At 39.3% G+C, this 21120-nt stretch overlaps 1 protein-coding gene across 7 annotated transcripts; it reads left to right on the top strand.

Moving 5' to 3' along the window:
- The first annotated feature begins 510 nt into the window (after positions 1 to 510).
- LOC122666276 (putative threonine aspartase) lies at positions 511 to 15328 on the top strand. Of its 7 annotated transcripts, none has more exons than XM_043862453.1 (11): positions 511 to 711; positions 1612 to 1662; positions 2969 to 3084; positions 3341 to 3430; positions 5507 to 5588; positions 5722 to 5860; positions 6163 to 6335; positions 10913 to 11076; positions 12029 to 12155; positions 12233 to 12334; positions 15105 to 15328. In XM_043862453.1, the coding sequence occupies exons 1-11, from the start codon at positions 571 to 573 to the stop codon at positions 15195 to 15197; spliced, it is 1278 nt and encodes a 425-aa protein (XP_043718388.1). In that variant the 5' UTR covers positions 511 to 570; the 3' UTR covers positions 15198 to 15328. The 7 variants fall into 7 exon arrangements, with proteins under 7 accessions (XP_043718388.1, XP_043718386.1, XP_043718387.1 ...); XM_043862451.1 differs by having other exon boundaries at positions 2969 to 3089; positions 3346 to 3430; positions 12029 to 12152; positions 12230 to 12334; XM_043862452.1 differs by having other exon boundaries at positions 2969 to 3089; positions 3346 to 3430; positions 15105 to 15327.
- The last annotated feature ends 5792 nt before the right edge of the window (positions 15329 to 21120 follow it).

Here is a 21120-nt window from a genome sequence, read left to right as displayed (position 1 = left end):
CATTTTGCTTGGCATAACAAAACAAAACGATCGTTCGACTACCGCTCACTACTAAATTCCAAAAGGAAGAAAGAATGGTGCTTGGTCATATAGATCCTGCTGGAGCATGCGAAATTACTGCCCCATTCCCTCAAATAAGAAATTCCATCTATATTTATGCCCTTGCATGCATCTCATTAGCTCCACATTGGTGCACGCGACCAGACAACGAACTCTTGCCCAATCCAAAAATAAATTGGTGCATAATTTCTTGGGGCCACCGGCCTGAGGCTCCTTAGGGCCCAGACTTTCCCGGTTCATGTGGCGCGGGGGTCATGTTCGAGCCTAGGGGGGATTTAGTCGGCCTAAAGTCGGATACCCCTCCTGTCTCCAAAAATTAAAAAAAATAAAAATAAAAAATGGTGCACGTTGTCGTTTCACGCGCCACTCAAGGGCAAATTGTTTGTGCGTCCCCAAACAATCTCTACGACGCGCTGGTGTGAAAAATCAACTCTATAGGTTTCAGTTTCTCCAGAGTCCAGATCACTATCTCTGTCTCACACTTTCGCATCATCAGTTTAAAGAATAAAAATGGCGGGAGAGGAAGACCCGAACCCTAGATTCTTTGTCGCAGTTCATGTTGGCGCAGGTTTTCACGCTCCTTCCAACGAAAAGGCCCTCAAGGGAGCCATGAAACGGGCTTGCCGTGCAGCAGCATCAGTTCTTCAAAAGGTCTCTTCATTTCCTTTCCAATTGACAATCATGAATGTTAGTCAGTTGTTCTGTTTTCTGGTTTCAGGTTTCAGTGCTCTTTTTTTGGCTTTGCCCTTTTAAGTTGTGCAATGATTTTGGATACTCTGTTATTTGTTTATTGTGCTGATAAATGCTTAAAAGAGCAATTTGTTCTATCTTGGATGCTCTTTTTTAAAAGAAAATAAAAATTAATTTCAAGTTCCGTTTTTTACTAATTTGCCGGAAAAAAGCAATGGGTTTACTGCAAATTTGATGCATTTGGTCAATCTTACTATACATTATGGGTCTTAATTTAAATGTGTTTGTTATTTTTTTCTGCTGATTGATAGTATGTTTTAGATGAATGGCAGATGTTTTTCATTTAATTTTTTAGGCTAATTGTGGTAAATTTAAGAAGAAATAGTCCGTTTGACAGAATTTATAAGTTCAAAGAAGACGGAAATGACTTCCCATTTTCTCATTTGAATGCTGTATTTGCCTTTCATTTCCAGTACAGTTATGATCCTTCGATTGTTCAAAATGGAGGCCAATTGCAATCATTTTTTTCCCTCAAATTGACTACGGAATAAAGACCATGTAATTTATGCTTTAATGTTATAAGATGTTCATTTCAAATCTAAAACTGTAAATTTTATGATAAATGAATGTAATAGATTACACTTGCTTTGTGTACTATTACAATTTTGTGTCCTGATCCATTGTCAGTGCACCAATATAATTCATGGGAGACCATGTATTTCTCAGTGTAACGTAGCATCGGCTGGTTTCAGGATTAATGGCAATGTTTTTTTTATTTTTTATCAAAGTGCCTAAATATGGTTATTGAACTGAAGCACGCAGGTCTTTAATTGGAAGCCTTTTTTATTTGGTGTAAATCAGGGTTCAGCTGGATGCATTGATGCTGTTTCAGCAGCCATTCAGGTACTGGAGGTATGTCACGTTCTTCACTTTGTTTCTAGATTCTAGTGCTTTGGTATAATCAAATTCGTCTCAGAAGTTCAGTGACATGGTTTGCTTTGGCTTCATATCCAAGACATTTAAAGTGCGGGCGTAGTTAAAAAACTCGGCGAAATTTCGAATGTTTCGGTAATTTCGAACCTTCCGAGACGAAACATCATACGAAACATCGAAACTCAAAACAGACAATGTTTTGACCGACATTTTCAAAATTTCGGTCATTTTGTTTTGGAAGCTCACTCATTTCGGTCTTTAAAATGCACCATTTTGTTGAAATTTCGATTATTTAGTTTCAGTATTTCACTCATTTTTGCCTTTTGCACCCCTAAATGGCCAAGCAAAACTCATAGAAAAAAATACACTGTTTCGGCATTTCGCTGAAATTTCGAGGTTTCGGTTGTCTCGACCTGGTTGAGACACCGAAACGAGATGAGTTTTCGAACTATGAGTGTGCTGGAACTTCATGGATTATAATTCTAACTTATTACCTCATGTTTCAGACATCCACCCCCCCTATTTTTTCCACCTGCTTTAAGAGAACTATATAATGTGTTACGCCTCTTACTCTTTTTATTTACTACTAACTAATAGAGACTGCTTTTTCTTTAAAAGTTTTCCATTTTTATTTGGGTAATCGCATTTCCACTGGCAAAAAAAAATATTGTATGATAAAAAAGAATCAGTTTTTTTTTAAGGAAAATATTTGAAAGCGTTGTCTTAGAAGCAAAAGGAAATTGTATTGGCCCAAAGAGAAAGAAATTACTTTACTGAAAAATGGTAAAAAAAAAATTAGAAAATGATTTCTATTTTAAGTTTCTGGATATTTCACCCCCAAAAAAAGCGATGGTATCTTGGTCAATGATAGAGGGCGGGCCTTGGTGCAACGGTAAGGTTGCTCCATTGTGACCAAGTGGTCACAGGTTCGAGTCTAGAAACATTTGTGAAAGCAGGGGTAAGGCTGCGTACATTATGACCCTCCCCAAATCCCGCTGTGACGGGAGCCTCGTGCACTAGATGCTCCCCTATTTTTTTATCTTGGTCAATGATACTTTGTTATCCTTGGAGGACGCCAACCCTGTCATATGATTGGATCTTTTCCTCACTCAGTGATGCCGAATTGTGCTTCCTCTTCATGTAAAAATTGTATGAAGGAACTGACTAAATTTCCAATTTGGAAATTCTGTCCTTTTGTCACTGAGAGGACCTTTATCAGTGCTCTCTACATTTCACTTTTTTTTTCTTTGATCAAAGCATGCTAAGTTTGATTCTTTTGCTTTAGGATGATCCAAGCATTAATGCAGGCTGGGGTTCAAACTTGACGGAGGATGGTCATGTTGAATGTGATGCTAGTATTATGAATGGTGACTCTGGAGCATTTGGAGCTGTTGGCGCCGTGCCAGGTATTTTCTCTTAGAGAATTATACCATAGTTGTCACGACGTCTAGGCGACCCAAGGCGTTGGAGGGGGCCTGGATGTAGGCGACAACAAGAAGGCAACCAAGGCGTTCAAGCTGCCTGGGCGCCTAGGGGTCGCCTTGACAACTATGAATTATACAATTGAGTTGGTTTTATGACAAACTGATTATTTGGTCCCTTTGGACTTAGTGACTTCAAGCTTCTTTAGTTTCACTTTTCTCTTCATAAATTGTAGACCAGGTGTACGAAATGCCATCCAGATTGCTACTTGCTTGGCCAAGGAACAAATGATGGGACCTTCTTTGCTGGGTCGAATACCTCCATTGTATGGTCACTTTATCATTGTTGCCTCAATTTATTCTGCTTCCTTTTAGGTGCTGCCTTCCCAGACATTTCTGCTTATTTCTTTTTATCAAGATACTTATTTTGTTTTTGTAGTCATGCTTCAATGAACAATTAAGGGTTTTGATCATAAATTATAAGTTGTCTGGCATGAGGGCAATACTGTTTGGCACTTGTACTGGCTTGAATTGAGACTAGTTAATGTATGTCTATTTGATCAAGTGACTGTCTTCCACATGCACATTGACCGCATTTTTACAGAAGTAATCCAAAAGTTAAGTCAGGAGAAATTTGTTGTCTTTTGCAAATACAGGTTAGTCTTATGACTGTAAATGAAAACCCATACCATTCCTAAGTTTATTAATAAGGGTAATTTACACATACCACCCCTGAGGTTTAACGAAAGTATAATTTTACTCCCCAATTTTGGATAATTCTGCGTACCCCCCTGAGTTTTACAAACGTTAACAAATACACCCATTCCGTCAGTTCATGACTAACAGTGTTAAAATTAAGAGGGAAATTGACCAAATTGCTCTCATCTTCCCCAAATCTGAAAATTCAGCTTCTCAATTCTGTATTTTCTTTCTTTAATCCCTAACCCTTCTTTTTTCTTCTTCTGTTCTGATTAAGTTTCTGCACCAATCCAATAACCAGAGAGGTACACAGAGAGAGAAGAACAAGCTACTACATGAAGAACTCGGATTGCGAAAACGTATAATATTGAGCAGTTTCATGATCAAAGTCTTTGAAATCCCACAACCCATCAGGAAAATCAAACAAGGAGACCGCAGTTCCATCTTCACCATTATTACTACCACCAGAGTATACTCCTCCACTGATGTCTTCATCTTCATACTTTGTCTGCAATCTGATCTGTGTCTTTGGAATTCCAAGTTCGTCTCTGATGCTTCAAGAAGATGTCTTATAATGGTACTCCCCTTCTGTTCTCCCTCCTCCTTGAAGGAACTGGTGTCAATATTGGCAGTACTGGTGGTTGGGGGATCGATAGAAACGGTTTCCGAGGGAGTAGCAGTAGTTTTGGGTAAAGAAGATAAAGAGTGAGGTTCTGAGGAGGAGAGTTCTTGCTGGAGGGTTGTCATAAGAGAAGACAGATCATCCTGGTGAGGCTCCTCTTCCTCATCTTCCAGAATAGACAATAAGTCATGGTATGGTCTATGGCGCTTTGTTTCCTCAATTTCCTCTTCCTCCTATGTTTCTTCTCTCAGGCGTTTCAATGGTGTTTTAGTTTCTGCCATTACTGATACCAGAGGCAGAGGCAGAGAGAGAGAGAGAGAGAGAGATAGAGGATGGAAAAAAAAAAGTAATGGATGGATTAAAAAGGAAAGGGATGAGGGAAGGTGTGAGATGAGTGTTTGTTCTGTATGGAATACAAAGTGGGAGAAGGAACTGCAGGAATGATGCTGAAAGAAAATGGGTGACAAAGGGTTATATATAGTTGTGAAAGTAGAGATGCTGGTCAAAATTAAGTCTAATGGGGACGAGTTTCGCGTTTCGGTGGTGAGACCTAAAACCAGCTGACACCTTCAAGAGAGAGAGATATTAGAAGAGGGCTTCAGATTTGGAGAAGATGAGGGCAATTTGGTCATTTTCCCTCTTAATTTTAACACTGTTAGTCATGAACTTACGGAATAGGTGTATTTGTTAACTTTGGTAAACCTTAGGGGGGTATGCAGAATTATCCAAAACTGGGGGGTAAAATTATACTTTCGTTAAACCTCAGGGGTGGTATGTGTAAATTACCCTATTAATAATGAAATTTTCTTTTGGATGTCTCACATACTATGAAACTGGGAAAATGTTTAAAAACTTAAAATAGCCGTTCTGCATGTCAGTATAATATCAGTCACATTTGTATGAACTTGCACTTAAAAACACACTTATGATTCTATGGTTTGGCTAGTTTCCTTCTGTAGCGAGGAATTTTAGCCTAGAGTCAAACTAGTTTGTTCTGTTATCAAATGTGATGAATGCATCTTGTTTTGTCTTCCACTTCCTCCATCAATATTCTGTTAAGGTGAAATTATATTGTTTTCAGCTTCTTGGCTGGTGAAGGTGCTCGTGAATGGGCAAAGACTAAGGGTATTGTTTGCGCAGGGACAGTAACAGAGGCTGATCAAGTATATTTTCTAATTTTATTTGCACTGTTATTAGCCTCCAGTTTCCATTTGATCTCTTTCACTATGCTACTTAATGACAATCATAGTTGCATGGGGTTTTGTTTTTTCTGTTCTGTTTGCATGTTTGCAAAAGTGGCTGGTGACTGAGAGGGCAAAAGCACAATGGCTAAAATACAAAGCAATGCTAGATGATGCCAAAGCAAGACGCAAATTTTCTGCTTCAGAACTTCCATCAAGTCCTCAAGAGACTGCTGCATTGCAAACAATATCAGGTATGCCCACGGATATAATGGAGTCCACTTCTTTGACCTCATCCATGATCTTTAAACTGACTAGAGATGATACATAAGACCAGAGCCAGCTTAATGTGCTTACCAACTGGATTATCATAGTTTTACTTCAGCTGCTGGAATTTGATGCAAGAGATATAGATAATGCAGCTATTTTAGCTGCAGGACTATTTTTGGATGATTTTTATTTAACCTCTTTCTTGGAGATGAATAGCATGACTATGGGAATCTCTAGGAATTGGACATCATTTTCTTTTTCCAGTGATATATGTATTGTTTTCCAGAAGTAGAAGTTCAAGCATGTGATCTTGCTGAAGGAACCAACAATGGGACTGGTCAACCATCTGAGTTGAATGCTTCTGAAGAAGACCGCATTATGGATACTGTGGGAGTTATTTGTGTTGACAACAATGGGCATATAGCTTCTGGATCTTCAAGTGGTGGTATAGTGTTGAAGGTGATGAAAGCTTCTTTTCATCTTTATCCTTTTGAATGTCATTCCTTTATGATTAAGGCTTTGGTCTGGGAACAATTGCAGTTGGCACGTAAGGTAACTGGTTGCCTTGGATCTTAAGGGGCGCCTTGTTGTGAGGCGGCTCCCTGACAACTATGAGAATATGTTGGCCACCCTAGAATAGTAGCAAATTGTTCCAAGTTTATACCAGCTAGTTTGGATTTATTTCTCAAATTTATATTAAGCGTGGTGATTTTTTGGAAACTTTTGATAATTTTTCCAAGTTAATCTATTATTCTTCTAATGATAAATTGAACAGGATGGTATTGTCCATGAATGGGAGATGTAAAATCTCCTTTCCCTCCAATCCCACCCACAGCCCACAGATTAGATTGAGGGAATCGGCAAGGTAATTTGCTTCAGTGGCATTGTAAATTTTGTCTCATATGGCTTGCCATCGTAATGAATGTTAAGTGTCTACAACTTGATGTCTTATAGCTAATGTGGTCCTAGGTGGATAGGAGACCCACTAGGAACCAGTACTACAGGATCTGCTATGAACAGGCAGTCCGATTGGTGAAAAATATGGAATTAGGTCAACGTTAGGGTTAGGTTGGGGTTTGAAGGGTTAGTTATGCTAGGCAGGTGTAGGGGAGTCTATCAGTGAAGGTCCTGAGATGGTTTGATGAGCGGAAGTGTGTAAACTAGCTAGGCAGCAGGTTAGGGTTTTGGGTTTTGGATTTTCAAAAATAGTAAATTAATGGATTCTAGGGTTTACAATGGAGGGATGGGTCCAAGGCTTGAATCGAGTGCTAGGGGGACTGAGAGTGAGATTTGGTTAGGCTGGGCTAGGGTTTTGATGGTTAAAATTGGCTGGACTGTAAGTTAGGGTTTTTGGGGTTTAGTAAGGTAATGGAGGATCTAGGGTTTAGATGACTGTAAGAGGGCAGAGGTGTGGATCGAGTGGAGGGGCTATGCTGGAGATGTAATTCTGATGGAGGGTTTGGTCTAAACAGAATTTAGGTATTGGGAAAATTGAAAACAAGAGGGGAATCTTAGGGTTTGGGCTGTGAAAGGATTAGAAGAAGAATTGTAGGGGATGGGATTATTCGAACATACTGTTGTTGCAGAGAATCCTTGGCAGCAGCTTGTTTGAATGGAGAAACTGGAGAAACTTGAATAAAAATTGAATCTTTAACTAGAACTTGAAGGAGAGCTTCAAAAGAACCAGCCGGGCTTCACACTGCAAGGTGTCAATTGGATCAAACATCAATCCCACCGATGAACCACCCGGGCTTCCCACCACAAGGTGTCAATTGGATCAAACACCGATCCCACCAACCTTGATCAAAACACAAGACAAAAATTTTCAATGGAGAAGAATAGCAGCAAAAGCTTTTCATTAATATCAAAATTCGTCTTCAATGTTTGACCCCCTTACAACCTTATATAGACTCATAAATGGACTCCTACACTAAAAAGGAAAGGCCTAACCCAATCCGTAACCTATTAGGGAACCTAAACTGACTAGGAAAGTGAAATAACAAAGGAAATAGATTCAAAACATGGCTAGACTTATAGAATCCTAATCTAGCCAAACTTAAATAACAATTAAATAGTCACATGACCACTTAACCAAGTCACATGTTCACTTAAGTGATCACATGACCACTAACCAAATAAAAAGAAATCTACTAACAAATCCCGTATGTAACCTTAGTACCCATATTTTAGGCCCATAAAAGTGGCTTATTACATAGAAAACCCATGGGACCAAAGCCCCAACATGTCTATAGCCCAACCCTAGACTTATTTCTAGGGACAGAAGCCCAATTTGGTGATAAACCTGCATCAATAGCTTTGCCTAAATCCCAAGTACTTAACAAACAATCTTCAGTGCTTCTTTCCCAGTTTCAAATGGCATAATAAAGAATTAAGAAGTTACCGCTCTCCTTCTTCTTAATGAATAATTACAAGTAATCCTATTTCTGCTTCCCAATGTGTGAAAAGTTGGAACTGAACTGTTTACCTGATTTATAGATTAAACTTGTAAGTATTCCAAAGTTAGTCGGATACTCATGTGCTCTTGGTTGTGAGCATGTAATGCAGTTCAAGAATGTAGAAAGATTCCAGAAACAGGAACTACAATTATACCAGGATCTATGTAGAATCAATAGGACAGAGCAGGGACTGAATAGATATAACAGAAAAATAGACTGTAGAGAAACCCAAAATAGATCTATATGGAATCAATAGGACAGAGCAGGGACCGAAGAGATATAACAGAAAAATAGATATTGTAGAGATAGCAGAAAACAGAGCAAAAAATTCTTCCCAGCAAATTATAGCTAGAAAGCTAGAAAGTAATCTCAGAATTTAAGAAATATGAGTAATAGAATCTTAAATCTTAATATTGGATGAAGCAGAACTAGAATAAGGAAGATTATCGAATCTAGTAATCTGAAAATTGAACCAGAAATAGGGGTTCCACATGGTGTAGAATCAAGAGAATAAGAAGAAGAAGAAGAAGAAGAAGAGAAGAGGGTAAGGTCACACCTGATAAGAGCAGATCAGAATAAGAAGGAAGAAATCAGGTTTGGGATACCAATACCGTATGTCATAGTTGTTACGGCAATTAGGCGACCCAAGGCGTTGGAGGAGCACCTAGGTGACAAGGCGCCCCCAACGCCTATGGTCGTCTAGTTGCCTTAACAACTATGGGTAATATAACAATGATAATTTTAAAGGATAGGCCTTGGCGCAACAGTAAGGTTTCCCTACTGCGACCTAGTGGTCACGGGTTCGAATCGGTAAACAGTCTCTCCGCAAACAGGGGTAATGCTGCATACGTTATGGCCCTCCCCTGATCCTGCAGTGGCGGGAGAGCCTTGTACATTGTGTACACCCTTCTTTTATAATTTTAGATAATTATGCTTATATGCAACATCGAAGTCATTTCAATGTAATATGATATAATTAAGCTAATAATGACCTAATATAAGAAAATCAACATATAATGAACAAAACATAGAATGTAATATAAGCATATTCATAAAAACAAAGCAATAAACATAAATCAACGTAAGCTCTTGAAGTGTAAAAAGATAAAATATAAGGTGTGAAGTTACAAGGCGATGCTTAGCCAAGACGACTCCTTTCTTGCATCAAACAAGGCATGATGTCGCCTTGTACCCGAGAAGGCACCTGGGCAACTATGCTGTATGCACAACTCAACTATAGCTGTCAAGGTGCCTAGGTGACCTAAGGCGTTGGAGGGCTGATTAATTGCTTAGGTGACAAAGCCCCACCTAGGAGTCACCTATGCACCCTAGAAATTTTTTTTTTTATGTGTCCATTATATGTAGTATATCAAATATAATCATGCTTATAGCAACAACAATACAAATTGAATCCATGCTACCATTTTTCGTGTGGAAGGAAAATATACAGCAATACCGATTATAGATTATGCATAGTCCATTGGAGAAGTTGTGAGGAAGGACATGCATAGTCTAGGTCTTGTACCAAGTATGACCTTGGATAGAGCTTATTGGAGGGCAAGGATCCATGTAGCAGACCCCATTTAGCTGAGAGTCTTCCGACTTACTGGGTTGTGGTTCGTTCCTCTTACTTTCATGGATCATTTTTCTATTTATTTTTCATCTTTCATTTGTCATTTTCTTCTTTTCAGTTTTCCCTCCTTTATTTTGTTTGGATCCATGTAGCCGACCCCATTAAATTGGGATAAGGCTGAGTTTGTTGTTGTACAGATTATAGAAATTAAAAGATAATATACCACATTTAAAAACTAGAGTACGATTAATGTATGACTGAATTGATGACTCAAAACAGTGCCAATAAACAAGATCTTTAAATCAAAGAATAATTCAGAATATAAGGGGGTCAATCCTAGCAGATCTAGGATAAGGGTAATTTGGTAATAAACCACAACCAAGAACAGAAAATAGGTAGTCAACCTATACTGAGTTCTGTTATGAAATAGGAAGTAAACAGAACCTGAAATCAGTATTCAATCAAGTGATAAACAGTAACTAAGACCAGATTTTAACTAAGGAAATTAAAGATCATAAAATAGGGTTATGAATGTGTAATTGATTCTTCTAAATGGAGAAATAACAAGAATTAAAATTGATTCAGGAAACCAGAATTGATTCAGTCATAAATATAAGCTATAACAGGGACAGGGGCAGAACAGGAAATCAGAAATAAGTCAAGATCAACAGGTCAGAATTGGGTCAAACTCATATCGAGTTCATCATTAGGGTTTCTGAACATATGTTCAAAATCTTCAAGGATTCTAATGGTCGGATTGCTTAATCTTAAAAAACATGTAACATGTAAATTCTGGGTAGAACATGAGTTGCTGAAAAATTCGAGGTCTGAACTTGTTAATGTCAGTGGTTATGGTGTTATAGACAAAATTGAGCTGGTTATGCCTTTGAACTTTACCAACTGAATAGAAAATATAATTTATTCATTAGTTTGAAAAAGATCTTTTGAAGGTGAACAATAATATCTTATTCATTCATAGAGTTTATATTTTTCATTATTTCTTCCAGGTTAGTGGGCGTATTGGATTAGCTGCAATGTATGGCTCAGGTTGTTGGGCATCTTCGAAAGGTCCCTTTGGGGTCCCTTTCATAGTCGGTTGTTGTGTGTCTGGTGCTGGAGAGTACCTAATGAAAGGATTTGCTGCTCGTGAGTGCTGTGTCTCATCATCACTGTATGCTGCTAAATTCTACTCAAAAACATTGTTTCTTTCCTTAGCCAGATGGCTTGCTGTTTGATTGTTTGGTTATTCTTTTCAAACATCATACCTCCTTTTGAAGAGCAGAATATATAAATATTGAAGGGGAAAAGGTCTATTATATATGTAGAATGTTATCAAGAGTGTGGTTTAGAAATCTAGAGACCATTGGAACTGCGTTATCTCCATTCCCATGAATGTGACCAGGACACATCTATAATGGTGAGAATAGAGATTCATCAATAATTTTGTTTAATCCCCAAGGGAAGTTACAGGAATGGCTGCCTGATTCCTTGTTTTTTTCTCAGCAGTTGAATTTTATAGAAGGATCTTATTGGTTGAGTTTATCCATTTTGATGGGAAGTCATGGCTCAGTAGTGCTCATTTGCATAATGCGTGGGTTGCAACAGTTAGGAAGGAATAGCGCTAGACCAAAAAAAATCTTGGAGACACAGTACATAACACCAACGGATATGAGCTTAATGATCGTTGCTGGGCTTGTGTTGGCAAACTTGGTTTTCCTGAGTAGAAATTAAAAATGAAAGACTTGCACATTGTGGTTTCGTTTCTTTCTCTCGTGTTTATACAAGACCTAAGAACTTGAAAACATCACTTGGACTTGATGAAGGCCTGTCTTGTCTGAGTTGAGTTTTCAAACTTGACTGGTGCTTGATTGAAAGTTGGGTTTTGTAGTCAATTTCATCAAAATTTTAATATGGGTTAAATTGCGGATGGTAGATTTATGATGCAAATGGGAAGTTTCATCTGCTTTGCCAATATTCACACATTAATTAAAGTGTTCCTACCAATTTGTTCTTTTTAATAATCCCAATGCTTACAAATCAAACTATCTATATTCTTTTTGCTTTAGCAGCTACTAGGCTTACCGTAGCCTGGTGTGTTAATTTTCATATCTTCATTGCTTCAGGTCACAAGCGGGTCCTGTGTCTGCTTGCACAAAAGTACTACACTCTATTCTGCAGGAAAGCAATCAACAATGTGCTGATAAAAGTGCTGGTATTTTAATTGTGCAAGCTGATGCTCCTACTATGGTAAGCTTGACTGACAAAGCCTTTTCCTCCTAGTCTTTCCAACAAGTATCTTATTTGCATTAACTTTTCTGCTTTAGTTTCCAGGAAACTCATCAAAGCTCAAAGCGGTAGAGATTGCTGCTGCCTACTCTTCCTTGTCATTTGGAATTGGTTATTTCGGGAACTCCATGGATCGACCAAAGGTATAAGTCAAAGTCTCATATTTTCCATTGCTTACCTCAGTTTTTGTTAAGGTTAATGTAAGCTTTTAAGGCTGTTCTGGTGATAATGGACAATAGAATGTTATGTTATAACTTAAGTAATAGCTATTTTTAACTGTTTACGAAGATCATCCTTTAAAACCGAGATTTTCCATGGATGTGGGATTGGCCGACCCAATAATTGGAGCACTTCTGCGGTCAGTTTGTCATAATTGAGAACTTGACAGAACCTCTACTAACCTCTTTCGCTATGTTCTTTTTTTCAAGAAATCAATAGGCCCTGTTTGTTTGATGGAGAAAAGTGGAGAAGATGAATAGGGTTGAGAAACTTCCCACAAACTGCCATAAATATAAGTGTTTGGTTAAGTGGGTTGGGGTGGAAAATTTCCAGACAACCTCATTAAATGCATTTATTCTTGTCTGGTGCTGTGGCATCCCACTTTTTCTCACTCCATACACTTTCAAAGCCCTACCAGTTTGGTAGGACTTTGGCATTCATGGAAAAGTTCACTTTGTGTCCATCTCTCCTCTCATTTCCTCTCTCTTCCATAGAATCCCACCTCATCTCCATTTCCTCTCTTACCAAATCCCACCCCACTACAAAGTACATATAGCATTATTTCCTTCCCTTCCCTTTCCTTGTCAACCCAACTCACAATATGTGGGACCCACCCTTTTTTATCCGCCAAACAAATGGATCCTTAAGATTCCAAATCATGTTTTAGAACTACTATTATTTTAAAGGGCAAGATAGGGGGAGTAGAGAGTGGGTGGGGGTGGAACCACCCACATGTGAGACATGCAAGCACACGGTTGCATGCATGCCCTTTTCCTTATTTTAAACATTATTACTCTTTTTCATTTGTAAAATAGATGATATTCCTATAACCATTAAAAATGGTAAGCAAGAAACTGACACAACACTATAATGGCTGTCATGAGGGTGTAGAGGTGATTTAAATATCATAAAAAATCCGAATGAGAAGATTGGGGGTGCGGGTCCGGACTAAAATGCTATCTATGAGTTTCGTAGTTGTGTTGAAAATCTGGGGCTAGTGGATGGTGGCTTCGCTGCTAGAAAATGAACTTGGTGTAATAACCAAGAAGGTGCAAGGTCTATCTGGGCCAGATTGGAAAGGGTTCTTCAACACAAGGAGTGGGTGAACTCACTGAACAACCTGAAAGTGCAGCATTTGACAAGGCTCTCTTCCGACCATGCCCCTCTTCTCATCAATTTTGAAGCTTCTTAGTTTAGGGTAGTTTTAAATTTCATAAAATGTGTCTGTCTCTATGGTAATGTTCCACCAATGTTACCCTGTGTTTGTATGATGTTTCTCCGCTAATGAATGTTTTAGTAGTCATGATATTTACCGAAGCTGTCACAAAGGTTAAGCTAGAAAGGGGCTCAAACCATATCAATCCAGTCAAATAGGTAACTTCAACCCAGTCTGTAACATCCCAAACCCAAACGGATCCGGATCCTCTACTTCTGCCTGTCAGGTACTACCGTGCGCCCTACACACAGCAAGACGGTAAAGACCGCATTACCCCGCTCGGCGGTCTTTACACCGCACTGCTGTGTCTGGGGCGCACATGACAGTACAGGGCAGGCGGAAGTAGAGGATCCCGATTCAACCCAAATAGGGTTCTAGGCACTGCTCTTGCAAGCGCCGACTCAGAAGGTCACAAATAAAATGTAAAAGTAGTAGCAAAAGTCTCAGTATCACATACAACACAGCCGAAGCATAAAGGTTAAGTTACATTTTAAGAGTTAATTTATAATTTATATATTGGTGGCAAATAGCTACATTTATACATATACTAAAGTATGAATCTAACATACCAAAGTATTATTTACAATTTAAAAAGTCAACTGTTCTTAACATCATGAAATGTCTTTTGGGCCCTAATCTTGGGTTCTCAACTCAGATACACTAGAGTTGGACAAGCCTCCTCATCTGAAAATATTACACAGCTACTTGGCTTGAATGAAATTGGTTGGTAAGAGGTATGGCCATTGGTCATTGAATCATCTGTCATTTGTTTTTCTCTGGTAAACTAAGCCAGTCCAGTACAAGTTACCATGGTTTCTGTCTTTATATGAGAAAAAAAATGAAGCTGCTTTACATCTAAAGCTTTGTAAGAGTCAATTGTACCCAACAGTATTTTGAGTCTTGAGTTAAGTTGGTCACATTATGAAGATCTAGATCGAAGCCAGATTTTGCTTCTCGTGGTTCCAATGAGATCCTTGTTTGTTCTTGCACTTAGCAAAGAACTGGGGGTGGTTCTCTCTCTCTCTCTCTCTAATGATGGCTATAAACATTCTCCCCACTAACCCCCACCCACCATATAAAAGGGGGGGGGGGGGGGGTAGGGGAAGCAAGGGGGATTTAGTTACTCTCCTCAGTCAAGAGCCGGTGTCTTAAGATAGAGAAAAGCTGTCAGTCAAGCAGCCAGAATTTTAGAAAATATTGGACTGCATCGTTAATTCTGAAGCCAAAACAGGTTCCCATGACTGATTGAGGATCAAAGTCAACTTGGCCCTGATTCCAAACTTGCATTTTAAGCTTTGAATCTTGTAGTTAATGACGGATTTTTTTTTCAATTTTCTCTGGTGGATAAGTTGTACACAGACTTGATGATCACAATGCTTCACATTTCACAATTCTTGCTGCCAATGTCTTTCTTATTGCTCGAGAGAAGATAAAGGTCAATATAATATAAATATTTGATTCATTCTTAACTTTTGTAGGTTTCAATTCTCAGAAACACAAAAAAGCAAACCACGATTGGGGTTGAACAATTTGCAGCTCGAATTGATCTTACTGAGACGAAATCCATGTGACGGGAATTCAATATGATGGTGCATTCCAGAAAAAGCTTCTGATTTAGAAGAGATGCAAAGCGTGCAAATATCTGCTCAGGGACAATGATATTGCTGTTTTCGAATATGAAAAAACATCTCTGGCAATTTTCAATTTTTATCTAGTGATCCTGGCTTATGTTGCATATCTCTTTTTATGGATGTTTCTTACTGTAATATTTTCCTTGTTCTTTGGCAACAGCACATGGATTGTATGTCTATTTGATCCGTGCAGAAGCAGTGACAAAAAAAAGGTAGAGAATGTGGATCTTAAAAATTCTTGTATTTAAAATGATACATGACTGGGTTGGAGTGTAGGACTTGGCTACCAATAAACCTGCAAAAGTTGCAGCATTTTCTTAACAAGTTATCTAGAGCTTTCTCTTAGCTAAGTGGGTATTATATGAAGGAATCTCAACTGTTTCTGCTGATTAGAGAACCTTTTGATCAGCTATCTGTTTGATGCCCTGCTCAAGTTGCAGCTTCATATGGTACCAGATTTCCATGATTGGCCATGTGGCAAGTTATTATTGGGAAAAAAAAATTCCATATAAGAAGCTGCTGATGCATTGAAGGTCCTTGTAGAGGCAGTAAATACTGACTCTTACCAGCTCAAGAAGAGGTGGATGAACTGGAGTGGCTCCCCCCCACTGCCATGCACTATTAAATGTCTTCTCTGCCCAACTTATAATTAGCTATTGTAGATTCAAATTCCAACCTAAAGTGTGGGGAAGAGAAGGCATTTATCCAGAGCTTGAATCCCTTTGACGTGCACAGTGGAGATAGCTATGGATCCCACTACCATGTCAATAGAAAGTGATACTATAAGACATGTTCATGTCGAATGGCATGATATCTCCCCAACTTCTTTTAACTGCTAGCTTTTACCAGGACTTGTATCTTAGATACATCAGGGTATCACTTTAACAATGGGAGAAAAAAAATGAAGAATAGCGAAATCTCAAAGGACAAACTGTACATCTTGAGTCTTGCTCTCTTTTTACCTCCGATTTATTATTTTTGTTTGTGTTAGATTGTGTCCATCCTGTTCTACTTAGGGTTTCTTCTCCTGTTATCTTTCTTTCGGTTGGTTGTTTAGAGACTCTCTGCTGCTTTGCTCCCCCATTGTAGTCTCTCTTCAAACCCAGGATTTCTGGTTTGGGAGCTCCATCTTTCCCGGCTTTTTTCGTTTCCATCTGCTTCTGTTTCCCTGATTTTGGCTTTTGGGGTTGGATCTTCTTTGGGTTTCTGAGTTGCATCCTTCCCTGTTTTGAGTCCTTTCTGTTCACGGTTTCTCTTTCTGTAGCCTCTTTTGTTAGCCCATCTCATGGGCCCATTTTTGCAGCCTTGTGTTTGTTTCAATATTTAGCCTCAGTGCTACACCTTTTTTATTCATTTCCTGCTTCCCCCCCCCCCCCCCCCCCCCTTCAGTGATTCAGTTACTTTCCCCTTTACGCTGTAAGTGATACCTCCCAAAACCCTTGCGGAGAAGAGTCATCTTCCTCATCCGATGGACTCCTCTCTAGGCATGGTTTGAGATTTCCCTCGCAGACCCTTCTTGGGGATTATTGAGAATTGTGATTTCAAGTCTAATAGTCTTGAATCATTACAACATTAGCTAGCTTCATCGAGACCGAAGAGTTCTGGAGTATTTAGATCTTGTTGGGTCGATCCAAAGTTTTCAGCCCAAGATTATGTGGTTGTTTCGCAGGCAACAATGGGTCTTATTGACACTATTGCAAATCCTAACCCTCAGCATAAGTGTATCTCTCCTTTAGTTAAATCTTATAGTTGTCGAATTGCATGGCTATGCTTTATTAAAGAAGGGAAAATTTTCCCTATTATGGATTCAATGAACCTTGGTTTCACATTTTGAAATCTTCTTTGCAGATGATTTCAATTGATTGGAGCTCGCACAATGTGGAGAAGCAGGTTCGAAGGCTGCCTGATCAAAAGCGGAAGAAGAAGAAAACTTCGGAGTCAAAAGCTTCTTCAAAGAAAGCGTAGCAGCTATAATTGGGGACAAAGAAACAGTACCAAGCCCTCAAGATATGATCCACCTAGCTAAAGAAATAATCCCTAATTGGAGTATCAAGACAAAGCTAATCTTCATCGATGGACCAAATGTGAGAGCAGTTGAGCTGGAGTTCGAATCCTCTCCCCACAGTTTTGAGTCTTCGTCTAAATCCAAGTCCAAGTCTGAGTTAAGTTTAGGATTTTCATTTCCTACAAAGTGTATTTATATCAGTCCCTCTAACCAATTTTATTAATGTAAACGTTGATTCCATTTATGCCCACTCTCCACCCTCCTTTCCATTAATGAAGATTCTAATGACCCTCCCCTGATTTCCTTAAAACTGGGGAAAAGTTAGAAGAAAAGAAAGCACAACCTGTTGAAGAGGAGTTCAATTTTGCAGGTTGTGCTTTCTTTCCTCACTCAAGAAAGAACAACCTATTGAAGAGGAGTTCAAAACTATTAATATACGAATAGAGGAGACCCATGTAAGCTTAAAACTAGAGCTTCCCTCACTCAAGAGGAGGCCGGATCTTTAATAGGATTACTAAAGAATACAAGAAAATTTTGCATGGTCATATGACAATATGCCTAGTATAAGCATCGAAATAGTGCAACATTTTTTGCCATGATATTCGGATACAAAACCCATGAAACAAAAATTAAGGCGACCGAGACCCAAATGGATATTAAAAATAAAAAAGTAGTTACCAGGCAACTTAATATGGGTTTCTTAGAAGTCATCACAAAGATCTGGAATGGCTTGCAAATATTGTACCTGTTCTAAAATAGGATGGACGGATAAGAATGTGTGTGGACTTTTGGTAGACAACACCGCGGGTCATGCCCTCTTATCCTTCATGGATGGATTTTCAGGTTATAACCAAATAAAAATGGCTCCAAAAGACCAAAAAACACATCTTTCATCACAGAATAGGGCACATATTGTTATATGGTAACGCCCTTTGGACTTAAAAATGTAGGGGCAACCTATCAGGGGATTGCCACTACCATCCTTCATGACCTCATGCATAAAGAGGTGGATGTGTATGTGAACGACAAGATAGTTAAATGTATAGACCGAGATGGGTCATGTCAGTGTTCTTCGTTAATTTTCATTGCATTCATTATTTGTTAATATTATGGGGGAGCAAAATGTTGATTCATTAAAATAACATACTGAGGTTGGTGGCGAAAGTTGTCTCACTCCATAAATATATTCTTTTTATGGATTAGCCTCAATATGTTCTTTTAATGGATCAAACTTTTGCTCAGTGAGGAGGTACTATATTTATCATCCCTTCCTTTTTCAATTTGGTGAAGAGTAGTGCAGGTGTCATGCCTCCAACGTCGAAGGAGAATCTATTTGATGCATGTGGTGTTGGAGGGTTAGTTTGTATCACAATCGAAGGGGTTGATGCTGTAAAAATCTGCATTCCTAATTGATGACCCAATCCTACTGCATTCACTTCTTGACTCTTACCCTTATTTCCTCTTGAACCTCGTCCTGATTAGGTTCCTATAGATTCATGGGAGGTGTTCTGGGCCTACTTTCCCTTGAACAATTTATCTTCGATACGCTTTCCGGTAGCCATGAGTGATTCGAAAGTTTTCAAGTGCTGATAGTAGAGACGACCATGGTATTCGTAGGTACCGTTTGGAGCCTCCTCTTGAATGTCAGGGTCTTGGATGGATCCGCCTAGCAGACGGGTTGATGGTCTGAAGAGTGTTATTTCTTCCACGTGGTCCCTTCGAAACTATTGGGGGGTTTGGGATAATACAATATTTAAAAATAAAAATGGAGTCGCCACCTAGGATTAGGCCCTAGGACCCAATGGGTGTAGCCCTATCCAACAAAATTGGAAAGGACTACATGATTCCATATGATCTGTTCAGAGATTTTGGGTAAGTGGTGATCAGTTTAGGAGAGTGTGAAGGTATTAGGCACCCATTTCGCCAGACTGATCGGTCTTTCTGCTAGATGCTTGATTTCAAATGTTCTCCCATGATGATGCACTTTATACTAACATATAAGATGATAAATATGCATAAACTAATGAAAAAGAGCATAAATATGCTAAAACAATTTACATTGTGCCAAAATAAATGGACCAAATGAAAATATGTATTTGACGGTGAAATTTATCAAAAACACGAAAAATGCGAAATGGGGGACCACCTGGCTCAGGTGGAGATGAACAGATTACCTGCCTCTCTCTTGATAGGCAAAATAATAGCTATAAATGATGTATTTCACTACTCAGACTTCGGGCAAAGTAGCAGCTATACCTTTGTAAAAGCAGGCTCGTAACTTAGGCTCGGGTAGAGTAACGGCTATAAGTGGGAGTCCTGCTACTCGGGCTTCAGACAGAGTAACGGCGTCACCAGGGATGAAAGAGCCTATTGCTCATACTTTGGGCAGCACTCGACGCCATATGGACTAAACACCGGCAGAGCTTCCTAGACACCGACGGGGCTTCCGTGGCATAGTCACCAGCAGGGCCTCCTGAGGGCCAAAATAAAGAGAAAACTGGAAAAATTGACAGAACTTCTCTAAGGACCAAAAACTCCCTTTTTTCAATCTGATTTTCAAGGAGAAGAGACCCTCTTTTTATAGAGAATCCCTAGGGTTCGGTGGCACCACCCAGGCTTTGGCAGGGCGGCCCAGGTTTGGGCTGTGCCGCCGGAGCTTGGGTTTTGCTACTGGTCCTGGGTTGGCTCCGTTTGTCTTTGTGTGGTCTTTGGTGACATCTGATCATTTTTTGGGTGTTTTTATGGGTTTTGGGGTAACTTGGGAGAGACGTCATCTGTCCATGTTCGGTTATCATCATTGTCGGGGGTTGACAAAATTCAATGTCTATAGTATTCCCCATAGATTTCTCTAGGTTCATCTCCACTTGTTTATTGCCGTTGAACGATTCCACATTTTTGCAGCCTTCTCCCTGAACCTCATAATGAAATTGGAGAACCCTTCAGTTGGCTTTTGCTTCGGTATCTCCAACTCTCGTCGGGTGATATCAACCTTAGGGTTGTATGGTTATTGCTTAGTGAAGGTTTTTACAACTGTTGACCAAGTCTGAGTTTGTGTCTAATCTAGTTGTGTTAACCATCACATAGCAAATCTAGCGATTAAATAAAGAAATGCTTAGCACAACTAATGTGACTGCCCAAGTGCGAGTGAGGCATTGATGTCTGTCCGTGTCCAATAATCGTCATCGCCAAGGGAGGGTGACAATTTTCAACATATACAATGAGCAATAAATAACTTTGGTGATTTAGTAAATCTTTTCAAAATCAAAACTAGTGAAAATAAAACAAATTTTAAACCTACTTGCCCTGTAATAAATTTTCTTATCATGTGGATCTGGGCAATTTCCCTATAATTCAGTTGATTTAATTGCTTGGCCTAAAGAAATGTCCTTCGTGGTGGCTTGGGTGAGCAGATCATTATTGCATTATTCAGTATGAAGCATTTCAATATTTTATTTAAGGGAGAGGGTTGGGCATGCTGTTGGCTTTCTTGGAGCTAGCAGCTATATGCCCAATGGAGGGTGGGATGGGGAGGTTGGATCTCCCAAAGTCCCAGCCCGAGTACAGTTCAGTTGGGCTTAGAGTTGGCGATTTGAGACTATGGGCTGGGCTTGGATTTTCCGCCACTGTCTTCCAAAATGCATAAGAGTGTTCCGCCAAAGAGATGAGCGACTTTAGTAAATGAAAGGAAGATAGAGCATTATTAGGGTCTACCCACGAGGGCAGTCACATTTAGTCGTGCCGTGCCGTGCCGTGCCAGTGCGTGAGCGTGAGTGCGTGACTTGCTACGAATGAATCAGTGGGCCGTGAGGAAAGAAACTCTCGTACAAGCCCAAGCAAGTAAACCGACATCAATACCGA

Source organism: Telopea speciosissima, chromosome 6 (genome assembly GCF_018873765.1).
Source record: "Telopea speciosissima isolate NSW1024214 ecotype Mountain lineage chromosome 6, Tspe_v1, whole genome shotgun sequence".
In the NCBI taxonomy this organism is placed as follows: Eukaryota; Viridiplantae; Streptophyta; class Magnoliopsida; order Proteales; family Proteaceae; genus Telopea; species Telopea speciosissima.
Note: the sequence above shows the minus strand (reverse complement) of the source record. Positions and strands in the feature narration are given on the sequence as shown.

Coding starts and splice junctions, on each gene's coding strand:
- LOC122666276 (XM_043862453.1), top strand. CDS start 571: ATGGCGGGAGAGGAAGACCCGAACCCTAGATTCTTTGTCGCAGTTCAT. Junction 5,589..5,721: donor CAGTAACAGAGGCTGATCAA/GTATATTTTCTA, acceptor TGTTTGCAAAAG/TGGCTGGTGACTGAGAGGGC. Junction 5,861..6,162: donor TGCATTGCAAACAATATCAG/GTATGCCCACGG, acceptor ATTGTTTTCCAG/AAGTAGAAGTTCAAGCATGT.